Consider the following 23,112-nt stretch of genomic DNA (forward strand, 5'->3'; position numbering starts at 1 on the left):
GTACTGGACTTACAATTTGGAAACTTTTTATCAATTAACCAGACTGTCACTGTCACAATAAGCCATTGTGTTTATTTTTTAATAAATCATCATCTTAGTACAGTAACAAGTTATCTCCTTATATGATTTAATAGGAGATAACCTGTTATTGCACTAAGGTGACGAAATGTCAAACAACATTAATTTTATTGCTTAACTTTTAACTAGCTAAATATCTTAAACAGATTAAAAGTGTTCATGTGTCAATCTGTACAAACTCATAATTCAACAGATTTAGGGAAATTTTGAGACAAATTGTATTGACTGAATTAGCAAACAGTACAGACCCTGATCAGTCTGCATGGATGTGTCGGTTGATGTTGGTCTGTACTGATAGCATAGGTTAAATTCAGTCACTGCAAGATGGCTACAAGTAAGTATGGCTAATAATTAGGCAATTAAAATTTTATGATCTTTAACATTGCATTATATTGTATAAATTGGAAGGAAGTAAATTACGCTGTCTCAATAACCATTTTACAAAACAATGATAACTGTCTTTTGGTCAGGACAATATAGTTATTAAATGGTGCCTTGAAAAGAAACAAGTTCTTACTATAACTTACTATAAGATTATTGTTATGTTTTAAAATTTAGATTTTAAAATATCATTCCACATAGGAGGAAAAAAAATCTTTTATATTTAGTAACCCCTTAAATGAGAAAAATGAGAAAAACTTATTTTAAGGTAATCAATGTTTCAAGCCATTTAGATTTTGTAAGTTCTTTAATTGCCTGCCTATTAATTATAATACTTTGGTGATATCAGTTATCAGTTACTTATGTGACTTAAAAAGATAAATGGCTTAAAGGGACTCTAACTGATGTTTTTGTGTTGTTTTTTTTTTTACTTGAAAGAACTGGAAATATTTTTTTTAGACTTGTGTACAAATTAATGAAGGTCATACATGAGCCTAACAATTTGTGTGAAAAATATCAGATCTTTTCTTCACTAATCTGTTTTCCCTTAAAAACCATTTTTGTAATGCAAAATGAATAAAATAATATGGAAAAAAAATGAAACAAGCAAAAAGAAAAAAATACTAAAAATTGATTTTCAATTTAAATCTGTGTTTTTTCTTAATTTCTTAACTTTCGCAAATTTTTCCATTTTAAATGCATCACTTGATCATTATTGTGTGTTAATTTCAAACTTTATGTTTTTAGCCTAGCTTTTTGACCTCAGTGGAGCTCCTTTAAATAACTGTGTGATATAGATACTTTGATAAAGAAGTTTTTGTTCAGTTCATGTGGTGATTCATCTACATTATTTAATACCATGCATTTATTAATTGTAATTAATATTTTTGACAGTCAGTTCTTTTGGATTTAATGTGAATTTAAGTTGTGTTTATTGATTTGATTTATGAATTAATTGAGTTTAATATAATGATTGGGGATTTAAATTCTTGACCAATGTCTTAAAGTGGAAAACTTCAATCACTGTGTTATGTAAGATTTTGTTTTAATACTTATACAGACAGTTAATTGTGATCACAGGAGAAACATAACAGTACGGGCAGGCTTTTAATACTGAGCTCAGTGTCAGAGCTTGCTGGTGAGAACTTCAGATTCTATTGAAGTGGACCCGAGTAAAAGACCAGTGAATATCAAAATTAATGAAACAGATTCAAATTGGCACATTCTGCGCCAAATAATCCTACAGTCTGCACTGTTTGCTATTTTGAGTCACAACATAATATGAAAATTACCCTTTAAAATAATGAATGGTTTCATTGACATTAGTCCATTTATAGATATTAAGCTGGGTACTCGGGTATTTGGATAAAAGACAATTAATAATTGTAAAACTAATTGAGGAAAAAACAGCATGACAATAATTATTATTAAATGCACTTGACTATAATGCTCTGCAGTCAAAGAGATTCCGATTTAAACTTGCCTTTAATTGCTCATTGCGGAATCAGACTGAAAATTATACAGACTGAATTGATTACTGTAAGTATAAAATATTCTATTCCGAAAATGAATAAGATAAAAGACTTTTGATTGACTTTAATTATAATGATGATGGCAATGTATTTGAAATGTTTAGGCCATAATTTAAGAACTACCAAAATAACATTAATAAAAAGACTGCCAGGTTCTTTTTTAAAATTCTAATACCACCGATACATTTCCAACGATATTTATAGAAATTTCTGTGAGTCACATGGGTTATTTATTATTTCTACATAGGAAATAAAATCAAATCCCACTTTTTATGACTTTCTACATTTGCACACTAGGATCGGTATATAATACTGGTATATGTCACTTTATCTCTATGATAATTATGTATCTCTCTGATAATTTATATAACCCTAACAGTTCACAATGTTTATAGAAAAAGTAACAATAATTGGGTTAGGAAACAATAATTGACAAAACCAATTAACAAAGAAAAGTGATATTGCTGATGTATAGAAAAAGTTTTGGCAAGTTAGCGATAAATCTGAATCCAAGAGAATTTTTTACAGTAACCTGTCACTGTGTATTATTTACTGAATACATGTATTTATATATGAGTAAATTAAATTTTAGCATTTAATTTAATGTATTAATTAATGTATTAATTAATGTATGCAGATCTTTGCATTAAATTACAATGTATATGGAAATTGTATGAATCAATCAAAACAAGTGTTTTTCTGTGTTTGCAATTTATTCAAGCAATCTTTGTACACATTTTCAATTTGTCTGTAAAGTTATTGTGACTCAGAGTGCTGATAATCCCTGAACTTTTTAACTCTTGAACACACCTGGGAACACTTGGCAGACCACAGGTGATCATTCCAGACAAAATGAAAAATCACATTTTTACAAAATTTCACTCTTTTGATATGTATGGGTGAGTCATATAAATATACAGAAGCTTTTTTTGCCATAACTCCAGGCTGCAAACTGTCAATTATAAAACACTGATTATGTCTACAAGTCGGTGATAAATGGAAAGTAAACTGTTAAATTCCAAGATGTATTACCTTGATATCTTCATGAGTATGGCACACCTTTACCTAGTACTGTAAACAGTGAATGGATTGTGAAGAAATTAAATAGAAAAGGTTACTGGAAAGTGGGTTATCAGAATTTATCTTTTATAAAAAAAATAGTATGACTAAATTAAATTTATTTATTAAGAAAAAAATAATTTGCCATATCCCTTTAAAATTCTTTTTTTCTGATGCACTTGTGTTTCCAATTTGTGTTTTATCTTTTTTTATTTTTGTTTTCGTCAACATTTTTTCTAGGAAAGTCTAGTACCATCATTAGTGTAAGCAACATCATCATCACTTTGATTCTTGATTCATTATTAAGTTAAATATAAATTTAAGGTAATTTTATATGCCCCCCCCCCCCGGTCTCCCCACCCACTCCCCCTGGTCTCCCCACCCCTCCTGATTATGCTGGAATCTGATCTCAGTCAAACTTAATATCGGTAATTTGGGCAATCCGGTCCCGTTTATTTGGGGCATATATTAATTAATTAATTAATAAAAAAAGCATTAATTGGAGGTAATTGATACATAGTTGTACAGATCATATAGATCCTCATATACCCACATTTGATACATGTAACATAACTTAACTGATAAATGCCATGGGTATCCGACGATGTGGAACCATGGTTCCAATTAGCTTTGTTGCATATTTTGTTATAGTTTATTTCTACTTTGACAATTTTATACTCAATTTTTGTCCAGATCAGTGTAATTTAAAGTGTTGGAAGTATCAACATGTAACTTCATAAAAAATACCCTTAGATAACAAATTATGGAGCACAGGGTTATTTAAGCAAAGTATGAGAAATTCATTTATGAATAGGTAGAAGGGATAAAACAAGCTAGTTATGAGGAAGCCCTTAAGTCTACTAGTCAAAAGGTCGATGTTTTGAATGAAATCACAGAAAATTTACGTCTAGACACGGACCATCTTAATAATATTGTAGGCAGGTACAATGACACCGTATCAATATTGAACGAAGAGGTTGAACAGTTAAACGTAAAGAGTATCTCAAATAATATGAGGGTATTTGGTCTATCCGTCGGAAATGACTCAACTTATCCGGATTTAGTTAAATTGGTAATTGATAAAGTATTGAACATCGCTTGCCCGACATTTAAATGGAAACCAGATGACATAAAAAACATTCGCATAATTCCAGGTTCTGATACTAGTATTTCTTCCCTTATTATCATTACTTTTAGACATGATGATGACAAGTATCAAGTGTTTAAAGGTCGTGATCTACTTCGAAAATATTCAATTCGTGTCGGTGATGATTTGACATACAAACAAAGGCAAATGCTCAAAAAGCTTAAAACAAATGAGGGGAAATCTGGATATTTCTTTAGAGGTAAACTGTGCGTGCGGGAGGATAATCATAATACGGAGGACAAAATAAACAGGGTTTATAGACAGGCGCACCGTGCCGTGAAACCAACAGTGTATCCAGCATCCTATGGTCAAGAAATGGAACATCAATAGGGGTTAGGCCGAGGCCAAGTTGACAATCGTAAAGTTTTGAGAATAACATCTTGGAACATTGAAGGTGTAAAACATAAATTTTCATATCAGGATATCATAGACTATTTTAGAACATTTACCATTATATGTTTATTAGAAACCTGGGAATTGTGTTTCGATGATTATGTTGATATATTGACTGACTATATTTGTTATTACAATAATGCATTTAAGTATAATACTCAAGGAAGAGGTATGGCAGGTATTGCTGTCTATATACATAAATCTATTAATGGTTATATATCACGATTACAGTCAAATTGTAAATTTTGTATTTTCTTGAGAATATGTAAGCAATTGTTTAATGCAAATCGAGATATTATTTTATGCATTGTATATTTACCCCCGGAAAATTCTCCGGCATATATGTACGAATCATTTAAAGGTTTAGAACTGTTAGAACATTACCTATTTGAACTCGATGTAAATTTTTCCGAGGTTGATTATATCATACTAGGCGATTTAAATGCACGAACTAGTAACCATAAAGATTATATTGAAAATACTTCAAACATCCCCATATTATCGGACTATGATGACATTTTGTCAAATTCTTTACCGACGCGACATTCGTGTGACTCAGTCATTAATAGGTTTGGCGTTCAGTTATTAGATTTTTGTAAAACATATTCTTTATATATAGCAAATGGACGCTGTGGTCAAGATTGTGGAGTAGGTCATGAAACTTTCATTAGCAGTAATGGCAGCAGCGTAATCGACTATTTAGTTGCATCAGAATCTATATTTAATCTTATGTCAGATTTTAAAGTTGGGGACAGAACTGAATCGAGTCATTTACCAATTGAAGTAAATCTTTCTAGTACTGTTGTGTTCTCAAATATACTACCCGGAAATAATAAGAATAAAGAACGTGTCGTTTATAATTTCAGTGATAAGACTGTAGCAGATCTGAGACAAACTTTAACTTACACTTTAAATAATGCAAAGTTACATAACATGATTTGTTATATTACAGATTTCTCAAATGATATAGATTCTGTACTAGATTCCATAATGGATATTTTTAACAAATCTAAAGTATGCGTGACTGAAACAAAACGGACTGTTCTTAAGCATCAACCTAAATGGTTTGATAACGAATGTTTTGTACTGAAAAAGAGTAAATACTATCATTTACGTCGCTATCGAGAATGTAGATCGAATTCTAACCTCGAGCATTACATACAAGTTAAAAAACAATTCAAAAACCTTTGTGATTATAAAAAGAAACATTTCTTTAATAACAAGCTCGATGATTTAGTAAAAGATTCAAATAACCCTAGATCGTTTTGGAAAAAAATTAAGTATTTTTTGTCTCCGTCTTCAAATGGTAGCGCTCAGAGTAGTATTCCTTTAGACTCTTGGAAAGATCATTTTGAGAAATTATTTCAAGGCCTAGTTGATGAAGACGCAGATGAAATTGCTCTAGTTGATGGAAATTTAACTGAAATTGAAAATGAAATTTTTAACGCAGAAATCACAGAAGAAGAAATATTAATGAGCATTCGTTCATTGAAATCTGCCAAGGCGCCGGGACTTGACGATTTCCCACCAAATTTCTTTAAATACACATTTGATTTAATTATGCCATTAATGGTTACTTTATTTAACAGACTTTTTGCTAAAGGGGAATTTCCAGATTCATGGAGTACCGCTATTATCATACCATTGCACAAAAAGGGTAATCGTAATGATCCAGCGAATTATCGCGGAATCTCTTTGCTTAACATTTTTAGTAAGATATACACATCCATTTTAAATAGACGACTATCTTTTTATGCCAATGTTTTTAATAAAAATAGACGAATGCCAATCTGGATTTAGAGCTGGTTATAGTACAACAGATAATGCATTTGTTCTGCAATCACTTATTTCTAAGGCACTTTCAAAGAAAAGGGGCAAATTATATGTTGCATTCGTTGATTTCAAAACAGCATTTGATTCTGTCAATCGTAACAAGCTTTGGCAAATACTTTACAATGCTAATATAAGGGGAAATCTTTTAAATTCTATTATTGCTATGTATAATAATGTAAAAGCATGTGTACGTTCTAACGGTCAAATCTCAGATTATTTTAATTGCCCGATGGGCCTCAAGCAGGGATGTTTGGCTTCGCCGAAATTGTTCTCATTTTTTATAAATGAATTATCAGTTATGATGAACAATGACGATAAAATTAAAGGTATACAGATAATGCCAAATGAAATTTCAATATGGCTGCTAATGTTTGCGGATGACGTAGCCTTGATTGCACAAACAATTAGAGATTTACAATATCAACTTAATGTATTAGAAACGTTTTGCAAGTCTAGTTGTTTGCAAGTAAATATATCAAAAACAAAAGTCATGGTTTTTAAAAAGGGCAGTCGATTAGCGCGTAATGAATGTTTTTATTATAATAATCAGCAACTTGAAATAGTTAATTCTTTTACCTATGTTGGAGTAACATTTACATCCACTATGTCGTTAAATATTATGAGCAATGAACTTGCAATGAAAGCTAAACGAGTATTATTTTCTTTACTTTCTTCTTTGTATGATTATGGACAATTGCCTTCAAACATATTTTTTAAATTATTTGATACCAAAATATTACCGATCCTTCTGTATGGATCCGAATTATGGGGTTTTAAACCCCGTGAAAATTGTGAGCTTATTCATCGTTTAGCTTGTAAACGATTTTTATGCGTAAATAGAACATCTAGTAATAATGTAGTATTAGGCGACTGTGGTCGTTATCCAATTTATGTAGAATCTGCCATGCGTTGCATAAAGTACTGGTTCAAATTATTGAAATTACCTAATGACAGATATGTAAAAATTTGTTTAAAAGAATGCTTTCAAGTACAACATGTGCTAAATATTTTAAATGGGCAAATTGTAATTATTTTATGTAATCATTGGTTTTGGCAAGTTTGGTTGAACCAATGCGTTCAAAATGAAATATTTTTCCCAATTTGTTTTGTCAAAGACTTAAAGATAATTTTTATTTGCAGGGATGGTATAGCAAGTTAGATTCTAGTGAATGTCTGTCATTGTATAATCGTATTAATATCAATTATGACCTGGAAACTTATATATCTATCTTAAATATCAGGAAATTCAGACATTGCTACGCTCAATTACGTTCAGGTCTTTCACATTTAGAAGTGACTAAAAAGTCATATAGAAAAATTAACACGAATGATTGGAATTGTAAAGTATGTTCCTTAGGATTATTTGAAAATGAATTTCACTTTCTACTAATCTGTCCTGTATACGCAGATTTAAGAGCAAACTATATTGCTAAGAAATATTATACTTGTGCAACAGAGCACAAATTGAATATATTATTATCGTGTAAAAATGAAAATGTTATAAAAAGTCTTGCCAATTATGTTTATCATGCAACAATTCGAAAAAAGATGATTATGCAGTTTTGATTTAGATACGTCTATATTTTATCATTAACAATGTAATTTGTGTGAATTGTTATAATGTATTGATGAGTGTATCCACATAACTTTGTATCTTTTTAATGTTACAATTGTATATGTTATGGGCTGGTGGCCTAAATCAATAAATTCTGTTCTGTTCTGTTCTGTTCTGTAATTAGCTTTGTTGCATATTTTGTTATAGTTTATTTCTACTTTGACAATTTTATACTCAATTTTTGTCCAGATCAGTGTAATTTAAAGTGTTGGAAGTATCAACATGTAACTTCATAAAAAATACCCTTAGATAACAAATTATGGAGCACAGGGTTATTTAAGCAAAGTATGAGAAATTCATTTATGAATAGGTAGAAGAAAAAGAAGATATGACTACAAGTATTAGTGAAGTAAAAAAAAATATTGTGATTTGTGAACATTATTTTAAAAACATAAAGAAAAAATGATGTTTAATTTCTAACAGAATTGCATAAATGTGATGTCACGTCTAAGCTTTAAGAAATACTAAATTTATTTTTGATCTCTAACAACTATTTTTATAAGGGAGAGATCGTGGTTATGCTTTATGTTACTTAGGTCTAAAATGCTGTATATATTTCCTAGCAATTAATTATTTCCTTGTTTATACCTTCAAACATATAAGTCTAAAATGCTGTTTATATTTCCTAGCAATTCACAATTTTCTTTGTTTATATCTTCAAACAGATCTGTAGAAACAACATTGATATATTTCTGGTGAAATATTTTGTAGGGAAAAGTAAATAATCATAAAACAGAGATAAAATGTTTATACATGCTAGTCATACAGATTTATACAGAAGATATTTTAAACAAGATTGCCAGTATTTAAACATGTCTGTGTGGCTAAATTTTCAAAGTCTGAGACTTGGAATGTATATATTGAGATAAGGCAAAATAAAGAAAATTATTTGGTTCCCTGATCATCGTAGGTTTAGGAAACATTCTCTTAAAGATTTCTCAGGACTGGTGTGCATTAGAATTTGACGGATTAAAAATGTGAATTTTTGTCTATTGATTTTTAGCACAGTAGCCATAATTATAAGCTTCTTAACATTGTCTGAATATGTATGAGGAATAATATTTTGATATAAAAATATTAAAGTTAATAATTCATGATTTATGAAGTTAAAGTTGTCAAAGTCTGAGATAAGTTATTTAAATGTCTTTGAGTACTTCTTAGACTAATGCTAAGCTGTATATATACCCAGATGCTGTGTTATTAAATTATAATACTGAGTAGGGCTAAATTACAGTCAATTAAAGAATTTTTAGTCTAATATACCAAAGACAAACATTTTCGCCCCTACACCCTAGCTTAAATTAAAATGAAATCATTTGTGTCTTGACCATTATCATGCAGGAAATATTTTACTAATTTCATATCGGAAATGATAATTTTGTGGTATGATTATAAGATGGTGATATTTGAAGTGGTTAGTTAGTATACAAATTCCTACACTTCCTGTAAGATACTAATTCAGAACCTAAGGAATTAAAATAAGAAGTGGAATAAATTATATTTTACTTATCTTTAAAAAAATATTATATAACATAAAACTGACAAATGATTTGTGACTTTTGATGATTTAAAGAAATATAGAAGTAATTATTATTATTTTCATTGTGCTTCATTCTACAATATGAGGTTTTGCATGCAGTTCATCAAAATCTTAACAGAGCTCTATTTTATCTATTTTTTTTCAAAAAAAAAAAAAAAAAAAAAAAGAGAGAGAAAAAGTTTAAGTTTAGTAGATCTTTATGCTAAGGTAACAGATAATTTGTGTCTGTAGATATCTGACTGGCAGACAGCTGAAAGTAGTGCCTGGTGTAGGAATATATTATGAAGCTGATGTTTAATGATGTACAAATGCTTTGTTGATATTGTTGCCAAACATTTCAGTAATCAAGACTTAGGCTATGGATAATTTATAATGTACATTTGTTTTATGTTGTTTAGGCCAAGGATAATATAAACTTTACTTTTGTTTCCTGTCTTCTTAATCTTATAGGTTATACATTTGTTTTATGTTGTTTAGGCCAAGGATAATATAAACTGTATGTTTGTTTCCTGTCTTCTTAATCTTATAGGTTATACATTTGTTTTATGTCTGCTTTAGGCCCAAGGATAATAAATAATGTATATATGCTTGTTTCATGTCTGTTAGGTAAATTTAAATGCCAAAAAATTGGAAACTATAAGAAAATGCCAAATGGTTAATGTTATGGAAATGAGATATTTTGTTTCCGTAACTAATTTGCTTTTATTTGTATGGAATTCCATTAATGCTTTATCAGAGTATGGTTGCCAAAAATTTAATTTTTTTGTACCTATATACATTCTTTATTTTTGTGTAAATATTTATCATGTCCTTCCAATAATTTGAAATCAAAGAGTGTTTATATTTTCCATGCATATCAAAGACCTTAAAGGCCCATATAAAGCCTGAATTCACAACATTTGCTTCCATTGACATTTTTAAAGGAAGATTTATTATTTTTGGTGAAAATTTTCAAAATATTGTAACAAATTTGAAAAGTTTAAAGCCATTTCAAGTTTTATGTCAAATTAAGCTTAAATAAAGTCTTTCGACATCAGGAAGAGTTCTGTGAAATTCAGGATAATGTGTAACGGATAATCCTAATCCTATACCTTGGCAAAATTTGCATAATATTTTAATTATATCATTATATATTAGAGATTTAAAGCATGGCATTCAAACATTTATTTATACTGAATAATTATTAAGTCTATCCTACATATGCCCCTAGGTGTTGGACTGTCAGCACAACACTTTGGGTTAAAATTTTGCATACAGCAGCATATCTCATCAGACAACCACCAATCATAATTGTTTGTTATTTCACAAATTTATTTGAGACCCTTTCTGAAATTCTTGATTAAAGTTTTTCACGTGAAATTGTGGGGTACTACCACCTGAACTTGTGGGGTGTAGTACAAGCTCACTACACTTTCTGAGTAAAAATGGGGCCATAATTATGTCAAAAACCTTGACAATACAATTGTCATTGGGATAAATGTAGGTCAATATCTTTGTCATGTACGTTATTGGTATTACTTTAAATATATTTTTATTTTATATTTCAGAATGGGTCTGTTTGACGACACAGTGCCTTTTAAAGGTCAGAAGTACAAGGACCTGAAAAGTAACTGTATAAAAAAGGGCGTGTTATTTACTGACCCTGTGTTTCCGCCCAGTGGGAGGTCACTGTACTACAGCAGGGGTGCACCATCGGACATTATATGGAAAAGACCTGGGGTAATTGATTCTAAAGATTTATTTTAACACAGTATGAGCAAATTTTTCAAATCATATTGTATTAAATTGGAAAGAAAAAAACTGACAGGTGTCACCTCTATTGTCTAGTCGGTAATTTAAGTAGCTAACTAAGATTCCCTCGCTTTGAATTTAGCCATAGGTATTATCTTAATATATTGCTGGAAAACTGAAAAACCCAACATATTTATACAAATTTAACGTTTGAATTTAACTAAAATATATAAATTCAACACAGATAGACAAGTTTAGAACATTATAAACAACATAATTGAGCTTTGCCATGACAAAACCAACATAATGGATATGCGACCAGCATGGATCCAGACCAGCCTGCGCATCCGGGAAGTCTGATCAGGATACATGCTGTTCGCTTACAAACCGTATAACAAGTAGAGAAACTGATAGCGGATGCGCAGACTGGTCTGGATCCATGCTGGTCGCAAACCCATTATGTTTGTTTTGTCATGGCAAGGCTCAATTATATACTAAGCACTGCAATATGAGTCAGAATTTCAGTAAATGATAACCAGTACAATTTGTTCAAGTTCCTTTAATTCTGTCTTCGGTCCCTGGAGCTATTCAAGCCAACACCTTTGTTATTAATTTTATAAGATCTTTGGTTGAGTACTACATTAATTACTTTAGGCATTTTTTCTACCCTGAAGTGGGAATGTCTACAGCTGAATGACAGGTAGCAGAGAGTGAGTTGAAGGTTAGGGTATGGACAGGTGGCTCTGGTCAAGATCTCAGATTAGATCAATTACTGATATGCCCATGATTGTACTGTGTATAGACATGCTTTTTTGGAAAACTTTTTTTTAGGAAAGGAAACTATAAGGTACATCTAAAAAATACATACAAAAAGTGTTTATTTCCAAAAATCTCATCTTAATCTTAAAACTGTTAAAATCTTATTTACATGAAGTAGATTATCTTTTTTCTTTCAAGGGAGATTACTATTGATGCTACTTCATATGTGTTATATCCTTTAGGATCTTTCCAATACCATGCTTGTACTCTGAAGATGACCAAAATCTCTCAAAAATATTAGGCGGTTTCAGCTGAAAATTCTTATTAAATTTTAAATGTGAAATAAGACTTTTAAAGGCACATAAGTGATGTACATTACAGTCTGTACACATTATTAAGTGGTGTACACAATTAATTATGTTGCAACTTGTAAATTTTTTGTACTTTAATAATGTACAAAACTGTAATGTTTTAATGTTTCTATTAGATTGCATGTGTCTGGTTTAAGCATTATAAACAAAACAAATATTTGCAGGCATGATAGTTATTTACAAATGCACAGACATATAGCAAAGAAGTGTCTAAATAAGCAATTCAATACTGTTGGATAATTACTGCTTTACCCCCCCTCCCCTCTGTTGTATTTTGGTAGAGAACAGATCTTAAAAATTATTCTTTCATTGATCATTCAATCTTTAGGGTTTTTTATACGCATGTTTACTTCAATTAAAAACAGCTCATTTTTGAGTAGCTTAAGCTGCATGCCTCCAGACGAGCAGAAATAGTTCATGAATGTCAAGCTTGAGAATAATATGTTCTAAAATTTTAATTAAAGCATTCTTTAATAAGATTTCAAGAAACGTAAAAAGGATTCAAGTAATAATTTACTTGTTATGTGTGATTTAAATTACTGTATAATAGTGGTAATTTAAACACCATATCATTTTAACTACGTGACTATAATATGATAAGTAAGAGCTTAGATTTTTGCATATTTCGACTTCTTTTTTTGAAATTTATGTTGATTGCGTTGCTGAAATTAGAATGCCGTTTACAATGCCTACATTACATTCTTTGTTCACTTCTACATGTACTTTAAAATATATTTTCAAAATTTAATGAAAATTAGCATGAATCTGGAGGCATGCTGCTTTAAATTATAATTGTACAGTCATGTAAAATGCACATCAAAGTTTCACACAATTAGATATCACTATTAACTTTGTTATAGTCAATATGACTTTCCTAAAATAAGATTTCACTATGTCTGCTAAAAATTATGCCATAAATTTTATATAATGGTGGCTGCCAAGATTTTAATAGGAATTAATCATCCTTCATGACAAGTTCTGTAGTTTTATTACATTTCTCATAATTAAGTACCAATTTATCTCCCCTTCAAAGCTGTTTAAGCTGTCTATCTACTATAAATAAACCACATAATTTAATTACCTACTTGCTGATGAGAATTATTTTAAGACTATAGCAGTTATTAATGATTTATTTTTTAACTTTTCAGGAAATAACAACAAACCCAAAGTTCTTCGAGGCAGGAGTAAGTTCAGATGACTTTTCGCAAGGTTCGTTGGGTAACTGTTGGTTTGTTGCTGCCTGTGCCTGCCTGGCTGACTCAAGACTGTGGAAAAAGGTAGGAAGTCAACCCTGAGATAAAGACCACTTGTTAATAAAAGCCATATTTTACTTTATCTTACACTTTCAAGAAAAAAGACCATATCGTACATGCTTGTCTTTAAAGACCATCAGACTTCATCAATTGTTTGTTTTATGATTGTTTGACCTTGCCCTTGTTTGAGAGACCATTTGCCAGTTATCCCTGTGGTGGTGGTGTTGGTAGTTTACCCACTGAATCTTGCCACTTGAATCTCTGAATCCACCAGAGCGCAGTAAAGTCCCTGCATCATTCATGGGCAGGCTGTCAAGCAGTTAAACCATATTTGCTTCACTTTTGCAAGAAACTAATAACTCCTGTACATATATCAGAGCAGAGGAACAGTGCAAATGACTGGAAGGATTTAATGATTAGTCACATGGAAAGTGACCTGCACTGTCAGGGAATCGAACCAAGGTCACAAGGCTCACAGTCCAATGCTCTACCTATTAAGCTTTATCAGGACAGCTTGTCTGCAAATTTTATGTCTTAAAATGTGAGAAAACATTGAGAAGCTGGCAGCTTACAAAAAAAGAAGGTGTTTGTGTGATTTGTACAGTTTTTTCTTTTCACCTTAATGGTGTTTTAGAAACATTTTAGTGTGTATATACATGTTTATAAAGTAGTGAAAGTTTCTCTGCATTTTATCCTTAACTACCTGAATTTCTTAAATGGACATGCCCAGTTTTCATGTTTAAATGGGACTGTCTGTTATCAATTTTGGGGATAACAAGATGACAATTTTATTGCCAACAGTATATAACCTGGTCAGACTCGTACAGCAGCACTGATGTGCATTGCTGGCCTGGTTCTGTACTGGTGGCAAAGGTTAATAACTTTTATGTTCCATCATGAAAGTCTGGTTAAGGGTTGCTATTATGTTTCATGTATAATACAAGTATAATTTCGCTTACATGTCTGTGAAATTGGAAGAATATTTACTAACTTGTTGATGAAAATACCATATCATACATGATAGGACTTTTTAGATTTGAAATTTTTTATATTTCTGTGAAAGCCAACATAGTATTTGCCCAAAATTATTGCACAACCATAAAAATAGCAACAGAATACTTTGTTATAGATCATTTTTAGCTCGTCTCAGTTTAGGGGGAAAATATTTCAGATACATGCCTGAATAAATCTTGTAAGGGAAGCGATGGTCTAGTGGTTAAGGTGTCTGCCTCTAAACCCAGTAATTGTGAGTTTGATCCCTAATAGGGTCACGAACATGTTTCTTCATATGACACCAGTACTGGTTGGTTCCAGGAAGTGGATTCGAAAGAGGTATGCAAGAACTTCGCAATCTAGCTTAAAAAAATATGTTTAAACCAAATCTTGTATCAAAATTTGTCTTTGAAATAGTTATAATACTATCTTATTGTAAAGATAATTAACCATGTTATTCTTTATTTAGATTGTGCCTGATTATGAAGAACAAGAATGGAGTGAAAAGAATAAGTATGCAGGAATATTTCACTTTAAGTTTTGGCGATGTGGGCAGTGGGTGGATGTAGTTATTGACGATTATCTACCTACAAGACATGGTCGTCTTATCTTTGTCCATTCCAATTCAGGCAACGAGTTTTGGTCAGCTCTTCTAGAGAAAGCTTATGCCAAGTAAGTGAGCATGACATAAATAAATCATGTAGATGTGAAAATTAAGATCTTTCCCGTATACATTATAAATAACAGATGGATTAAATTTAAATGCCTCTCTTTTCAACAGTAAAATTCACCCATCAATGTAATACATTTGACCTACTTACACTTTACCTATTCAAATTATAAATCATATTGATGGTCTAAATTAAGCAAGCAGCCTAATATGATATGTCATCATAATCAGAATTGTTCTTGCTTGGAAGTTAACCTTTAAGCTTCTTAATTTGTGTAATAGATTTATCTTGCTTTGAATTTGTGACTGTTTATTTGAAGTTTGTGTGATTTACAAAAATTGAGCTACAGTTACAGTATAAAACGTGGCCAGACTGCACAGACATGAAAGTTGGCCAGGTTTTAGTCCTATTCCTTTCTGTTCTTGCAGATTTAAGGGTTAATGATAAGAGATAGAGTGATGAGGTGGCCAATGCTAAGTGGTTATGGTTGCTAACTTCAAATCACTAGCCTCTTACTGCAGTAGGTTCAGGGACACTGGATATTTTCATGCCGTTGTAGTAAACCATTCTATTAGAAGAATATGCCCTGGAATAATGAAGTTATATTCAATAACAATTCCTAACAAAATTTCCTCTTATAGATTGGCTGGTGATTATGAATCCCTGGTTGCAGGAAATGCAAAGGATGCTCTTGTTGACATGACAGGCGGAGTCGGGGAACGTGTAGCTATGGAGGACTACACCACACCAGAGAAACAGAAAGATTTATTTAGAATTCTAAAACATTCCAAGGAGAATCATTCTCTCATGAGTGCATCTATTGTGGTATGTGCCAGCAATTTTTTGCATTTTTTCTTTTGCATTTCATTCTCTTTTAGCTCACCTGTCACATTTTCCCTTAGCAATAGCAACCAGTAATGTTTTTACACATGCACTATTTCAGATACAAATATGAACTTTGTGATACCTGTTTAAGACTGTTTTTGTTTATAGTTTACAATTTTTCCTGTTTCTTGTCATGGAGAGCTTTTATATACAGGTGAGCGATTTCAGGGCCATTATGGCCCTCTTATTTTTTTTAAGCCAGGGTCCAAGGTTATAAAGAAATTCTCTAAGCTCAAACTCAGATCTCAGGAATTTGATTGGTCAGACACTGCCACAGAATGTACATTGACCAATGAAAATCCAGAGATTCAAAATAGAGAAAAATTCTATAACCTTGTGGCTATAAGTTACTGAGAAATGAAAGCAATATTGAGGTTTTTGATTGTAAAATTTTCACATTTTTATCATTCCACATGTATTTTGTCTTGAAAGTCCTGACAATTGAGAGTTTCAATATTGAGTTTTGTACATATGGAGTTGCTGTTTAGTTGTGTTTTGCAACCTTTATGCAATTTTTCACTCATTTACCAGTGCTCATGAGCTGTATAATGAGTGTTCATAAAATTTTGTACAATTTCTCAATGTAAATCTCTTTCAACAGCATTATAATGTTGCTGAAAATTTAATGTTTTTCAAGATCATTTAAACATCTGTTTGCCTGGCAATGACTATTCTTAAAGGATTTCAACAAATTACATGTACATGTATTGGCAGAAAACCTGGTTTTGTGAGAATTTCTTTGACTTGCTGATTAATAATTCACATTTTAGATTTATAACCATATTTCCATTTGAAGATTCTTTTCTCACACTGTTACAGGCTACAGCCAATGATATGGAGGCGGAACTATCATGCGGTCTTGTCAAAGGCCACGCCTACAGTGTCACAGCTGTCAAGAAAATCAAGTTGGGGACTGGACTGTTTTCCATATTTGCACGAGATTACTTACAGATGGTTCGATGCCGCAACCCATGGGGTGGTACTGAATGGAAAGGAGCTTGGAGTGATGGGTATACCTTCCTGTTTTAAAGTTGAAGCATGTAAAGAATGAAGCTCATGGACTGAACATGCATATTAACCTTTACACATGTGTATTTGTGTAACTGGCTTTGGTCTGAGGTTATAAAGATATTCTCTAGGCTTCTTTAAGCTCCAGTTTGCAAATACACTCGGCAATGGCATATTAAATATCACTGAACTTTTTTTAGAACCCTTTTGATTACTTTGCAGTTAAATGCTGTTGTGACACCCTTGTGTACTAGCTAATTTGATATAAGAATTGGTTAAAATCCTATATATCTGTAAAGAAATTTAAATGCTGAATTGAAATTAATTGACACTTTACTGGTGAAGTTTTTTTAGGATCATCTATTATTAGAATCTTGTCATTGACTTGAAACATGTAGATGAAGTACCACAAAAAGAAAGAAAAATTGAATAAATAGAGATATTTTGGTATTTCCTTATATCTTATTTTCTAAATTAATTAACAATTATCTGTTGTAAATATGTTATGTGTTCCCTATTAGGGCATACATGATGAATTAATGTCTATATTTAGGGCATACATGATAATGTAAAGTCTATATTTACGTCATACATGATGATTTAATGTCTATATTTAGGGCATACATGATGATGTAATATTTATATTTAGGGCATACATGATGATGTAATGTCTATATTTAGGTCATACATGATGATGTAATGCCTATATTTAGGGCATACATGATGATGTAATGTCTATATTTAGGTCATACATGATGATTTAATGTCTATATTTAGGGCATACATGATGATGTAATGTCTATATTTAGGGCATACATGATGATGTAATGTCTATATTTAGGTCATCCATGATGATGTAATATTTATATTTAGTGCATACATGATCATGTAATGTCTATATTTAGGTCAGCAGAATGGAAGAAAGTTAGTGACAGTCAGAAGAAAGACCTTGGCCTGACATTTGATGACAATGGAGAGTTTTGGTATAATTATTTTCTATACAAGAATATTTAAGTCATTTATTCTTACTTTTCACCAGGAATGATTAACTAGTAAAATGGACACAACCTGTTTGAACCTAATTAGACCTGATAATAGTTAGTTTAATGGATTTCAGTATCAAAATAGTAAGATAATGTGACCAATAAAGTGTATAGAGTCTTGTTATTTAACTACATAGATGTGGAGAATGGCTGGAATTTTCAACACAAGCGTTCAGAGAGTAACAAAGAACTAAAGTGATAATTAGTTTAGTTTATAAAGTGATTATTTTAGTTTGATTGTGATGAAAGCTATTAGCTTATAGAATCACTTTTGGATCTTTTTTCTTGAACCAGTCATTATGAAGCAATGCATTTTTTTAAGTGTAAAGTTTCTTACCCAAGGAAGTAATGGGTTGACTCAGTACCTAACTTATAATATCTGTCATTTTTACGGTTCCGATTGGAATATCCGTCCTGAGGGTACTACGGTCATGGGCAGGTATGTGAGGGACAGATATTCCGATCCAAACTTCAAACATGTGTCAGACATTTTTTCTTGCATATTCTGCCATATTCTTTCATATTTAAAATGGTTTACCTCTATAAAATATTTTGTTCATGGAAATTAATGTCATTTCAGCCATAATTACATGTATTTTCTTATGATAGCCTATGAATTTACAACTTTAATAACAACGATGTCATCTTAAGCAGATATTTCCCTTCTAAAATGCGCCAAATTGACGTTATTTACACATGGTTCATTCATAAAATGCGCTAAAATGAAGTTGTTGTATTGCACGCAACTTATCTGGCACCCCACATGGCAGATGAAATTTGAGACATCGGGAAAACTAACAGAATCGCCAGTCTGCTATGCAAGAAAGTATTTGAACCCATGTGGCCAGCAATTCTTAAATTATAAGTCTGATGTGTTAATTACTTGACTACTTTCCACCGAATATTATTATATCATTGCTTACATTTGTATTATGTGTGTCTCATTTAGTGTTAATAGTCACTGTGGCTTGAAAACATTTTGTCTTTAAACCTAGGGACATAATATTACATAATAAAAAGATGTTTTCCGAACTAATTTTTATTTGTTGCAATTCATGCTGTGTTAAAACATATTCAAGAACTATGTTATGTTTTCACTATAGTATAATTTGTATTATTCTGTCAATTTTCAGGATGTCGTACGAGGATTTCTGCCACTACTTTACCAGCATGGACATCTGTCATATGATCAACATGTCATTTTTCTCCTTCAAGAAAACTTGGCGGGAAGGGAAAGTGAGCGGCACCTGGAAGAGACCAGATCGGGCTGGCGGCTGCGGGAACCACTCTACATTCCTGAATAATCCTCAGGTGAATTAATTAACTATGCTTTTATTCATGTTACGTTTAGTGGTATGCTGTTGATCAGTTAACAGTAATTATAAGGTTACATGTTGGGTTATTTAAAATAGGTAGGGAATAATTTGTTAAACATATTTATTCTAGATTGATAAAAAATTTTCAGTGCATATTCGATTCCAAAGAACAAACATGTAATTACAGAAAAACAACCAGAAGAAATCTTTAGTTTTGTACTGAACCTATTGGACATAAATAAAGAAGTTAAAAATGATATCAAGATGTCTTTAAAGAATCATTGTATATTTTTATTGTATTATTTTAACATATACATAGGCATCACAGGTTTCAGAAGTTGAACAACAGAATAAATATGATGTTTTTACAATATATAGTTGATATAACAGAGGTAAACGTTGTAAATGAAAATATGAAACTTAAGAAATATTTTTATTTTTTTGACATGTAAATGCACATTTTAGGCATCACAACTTGAATAAAGAGGGGAGCATGCTATTTTTAAAACAACAGGATAAATATGTTATTATATAACAGTACATATGAGGATAAATATATTCTTATATTACAGAAGAACAACAGGAATAATATGTTCTTATATTACTGTGGGCAACAGGATAGATATGTTCTTATATTACCGAAGAAGAACAGGATTAATATGTTCTTATATTGCAATGAACAACAGGATAAAGATATTCTTATATTACAGAAGAACAACAAGATTAATATGCTCTTGTATTACTGTAGAGCAACAGGATAAATATGTTCTTATATGACTAAAGAACAACAGGATAAATATGTTCTTATATTACAGTAAAACAACAGGATAACTATGATATTATATTGCAGTACATAAGAGGATAAATATGTTCTTATATTTCTAAAAAAACAACAGGATAAATATGTTCTTATATTTTGTAAGAAAAACAGGATAAATATGATATTTCACTACAGTAAGACAACCGGATATGTATATTACTATAAGCAACCGTATAAATATGTCCTTATATTTCAGAAAAACAACATGATAAATATATTCTCATATAACAGTAGAACGACATAATATGATAGATATGCTGCTATATTTCAAAAGAACAACATAATAAATATGTTCTCATATTGCGGTAGAACAATAGGATAAATATTTTCCTATCTTACAGTATATATTTGACATCACGGAGGACGAAGAGGAAATCATGGCGTCTTTAGAACAACAGGATAAGCGTGTAGATAAAGGGAAGGATAATTATACCATTGGATTTACTATATTGCGGGTATGTTCAGTATTAAACTGATTTCATTTCAATGATTCTTTAAAAAAAAAATTCAGATTGTTAAAGGAACTCCACTGAGTTTTTTTTGTCTTGAATGTACTGGAAATATTTTTTCAAGACGTGTTTACTATTTGTAGATCTGAATTAGTAACTTACATGTACAGGTAAGTGCAAAATTTCCTATCATTCCATTACTGTTTTCTTTTAATAATTATTTCAACTAAGCAAAAAAAATCCATAAAATGAAAAGTATTGAAATGGTTTTTACTCATACTGGGCTAAAAAATGTGCAAAATTTGATTTCCAATGTAATTGTGAGTTTATTTTTTTTAATCTTTCGCAGATATTTCCATTTTAAGTGCATCCCTTGATCTATGCAAGAATTTCAAATTTTATGTTCTTAGGCATTTTGACCTCAGCAGAGTGCCTTAAAATAGTGTAATTTTCATTCATGCCAAAAGAGGCACTATAGCTGAGTCCAATATAGGTTTCGCAGCTGTGTACAATGTATAATGATCTCCTTATTTCACACTACCAAATTTTAAGAATAAAATATATCAGATTAGATAAAACACATGACAGTCAAAGTAAAATATGAAATATGTCAGTTCAATATCAGTCTACAGTGTGACTACACTTTATCATTAAAGTACTTTCATTGCATACAACATACAATCACAGTGATAAGGTGCATGATGATACAGAAAGTGATATAACTTGTACAAGAGAAATTAATGATGACGACAGCGTAACTTAAAATACAATATGGATATGATATGATTTTTTTTGGACTCTGAAAATGAAAAAAAAATATGGCTGAATTGGTAACATTGGATCCAATAATGATTTATATTGGAAAGTCACATGGTAGAAATTCTGGAAGTTCATTAGTTACAGTGTTGAAGGAGTGAAATGGATATTTTAAATTTTGTCCTCCACAGCTATAACAAATAGTTTATAAGAGAATTTGATGTTCACTTATGAACAACAGGATATTGTAAAACAGGTGCATGTATACATATTATGTTCGCCCTGGCTGGTTTATGAAAATCTAGATTTCTTTAAAATTTTATTTGAAAAATAAAAACAGGGAGTGTCTTAAAAAACACAGCTTCAATTAAAAATTGTTTTTTGTTAATTTTAGGCTGATTTGAACCGGAAGTATCGCATGCATGACAGGATGGAGCGTGTTTCTTCCGGACCATTTGTGCTTTCAAGAAGTGTATTCAACCGTATGAAGTTGACGAGAGGTCGTTATTGTGTTATTCCTTCAACGTTTGACCCTGGACAAACTGGAGACTATGTATTGAGACTGTATGCCAGTAACAACTTAAATTTGATGTAAGTTCACCGTTACATTACCAAAGACAGTGGTATCTTCTGGTTTGAAATTTGGTGTTGGCTGCATTATTTGCTACTTCCTGTACGAAATTTTGGCACGGATTCTGGGCGTAAATGGCACGGAATTGGGATGGAATCATTGCTTTCTGGGCGGACTAAGCACGGAAAAGCAAATTCCATGTCAGTCCGCCCCACACGGAAATTATTTCTGGGCGTAAAACAAGAACCATTCCGGGCGGAATTTTATTACGGGCGGAATTTTGTACTTGTACATTTTATCTTGGATGGAATTTCAAACTTAACTTTTTCTTGAGATAGAATGGGCGGAATTCAGAACTTTGAATTTTCTGTCCGGCCAAATTTCAATCTTAGTTAAATTTGAGGTGGAATTTTTTTACACTTAGAATTTTTTGTTTGGAAATTTTCACTGAAATTACTTCATTAAATCAGTACACAAGAATGAAAATTCAACAATTAAAAGATAATTGGTGAAATAATCGAAGTGTTATTTATATCTGTTATTTAAACAGATTTTGTCAAACATTATTAATTTTCAAAAGAGCTAAAATCTAATGCAAAATTTTATTTAATTTTCTATATCACATAGCTTATTACATTACTAAAGATACTGAAGTAAAATGTAAATTGTATGCTATTTAATTAAATTACTACATATCTAAATACATGAGTAATTCTTCCCTGCAGTGTGTATCTATAGATTTTTAATTTCTTGGTAGCATTAAAGCAATTAATTGTTAAATAATTTAAGAATGATATTTTAAACTTTAATTTATGTTTTAAATGCCATATAAAATAGTACATAATCTACTAGCAAGTTTGTTTGGAAATTTGTAGACATACATCTAGATTATTTACACTTTACTCTGC

General features: G+C 31.0%; 1 protein-coding gene across 4 annotated transcripts in view; it reads left to right on the forward strand.

Annotated features, from left to right (window-relative positions):
* Window positions 1-23,112, forward strand: part of LOC132738058 (calpain-5-like) — a 39,854-nt gene that overhangs the window by 9,025 nt on the left and 7,717 nt on the right. For 3 of the 4 annotated variants that reach the window (XM_060725484.1, XM_060725483.1, XM_060725482.1), the window contains exons 2-10: window positions 11,126-11,297; window positions 13,588-13,716; window positions 15,155-15,357; window positions 15,998-16,181; window positions 17,061-17,251; window positions 18,155-18,232; window positions 19,426-19,603; window positions 20,770-20,883; window positions 22,028-22,224. In XM_060725484.1, coding sequence (XP_060581467.1) covers window positions 11,127-11,297; window positions 13,588-13,716; window positions 15,155-15,357; window positions 15,998-16,181; window positions 17,061-17,251; window positions 18,155-18,232; window positions 19,426-19,603; window positions 20,770-20,883; window positions 22,028-22,224 — 1,445 coding nt within the window. In that variant the 5' untranslated portion in view covers window position 11,126. Of the gene's footprint in view, window positions 1-1,376; window positions 1,492-11,125; window positions 11,298-13,587; window positions 13,717-15,154; window positions 15,358-15,997; window positions 16,182-17,060; window positions 17,252-18,154; window positions 18,233-19,425; window positions 19,604-20,769; window positions 20,884-22,027; window positions 22,225-23,112 lie in introns of those variants that run through there. The other variant, XM_060725481.1, reaches the window with a different exon arrangement.

Source organism: Ruditapes philippinarum, unplaced genomic scaffold, assembly GCF_026571515.1.
Source record: "Ruditapes philippinarum isolate M1 unplaced genomic scaffold, ASM2657151v2 ctg1031_1_1_1_1, whole genome shotgun sequence".
Taxonomy (NCBI): domain Eukaryota; kingdom Metazoa; phylum Mollusca; class Bivalvia; order Venerida; family Veneridae; genus Ruditapes; species Ruditapes philippinarum.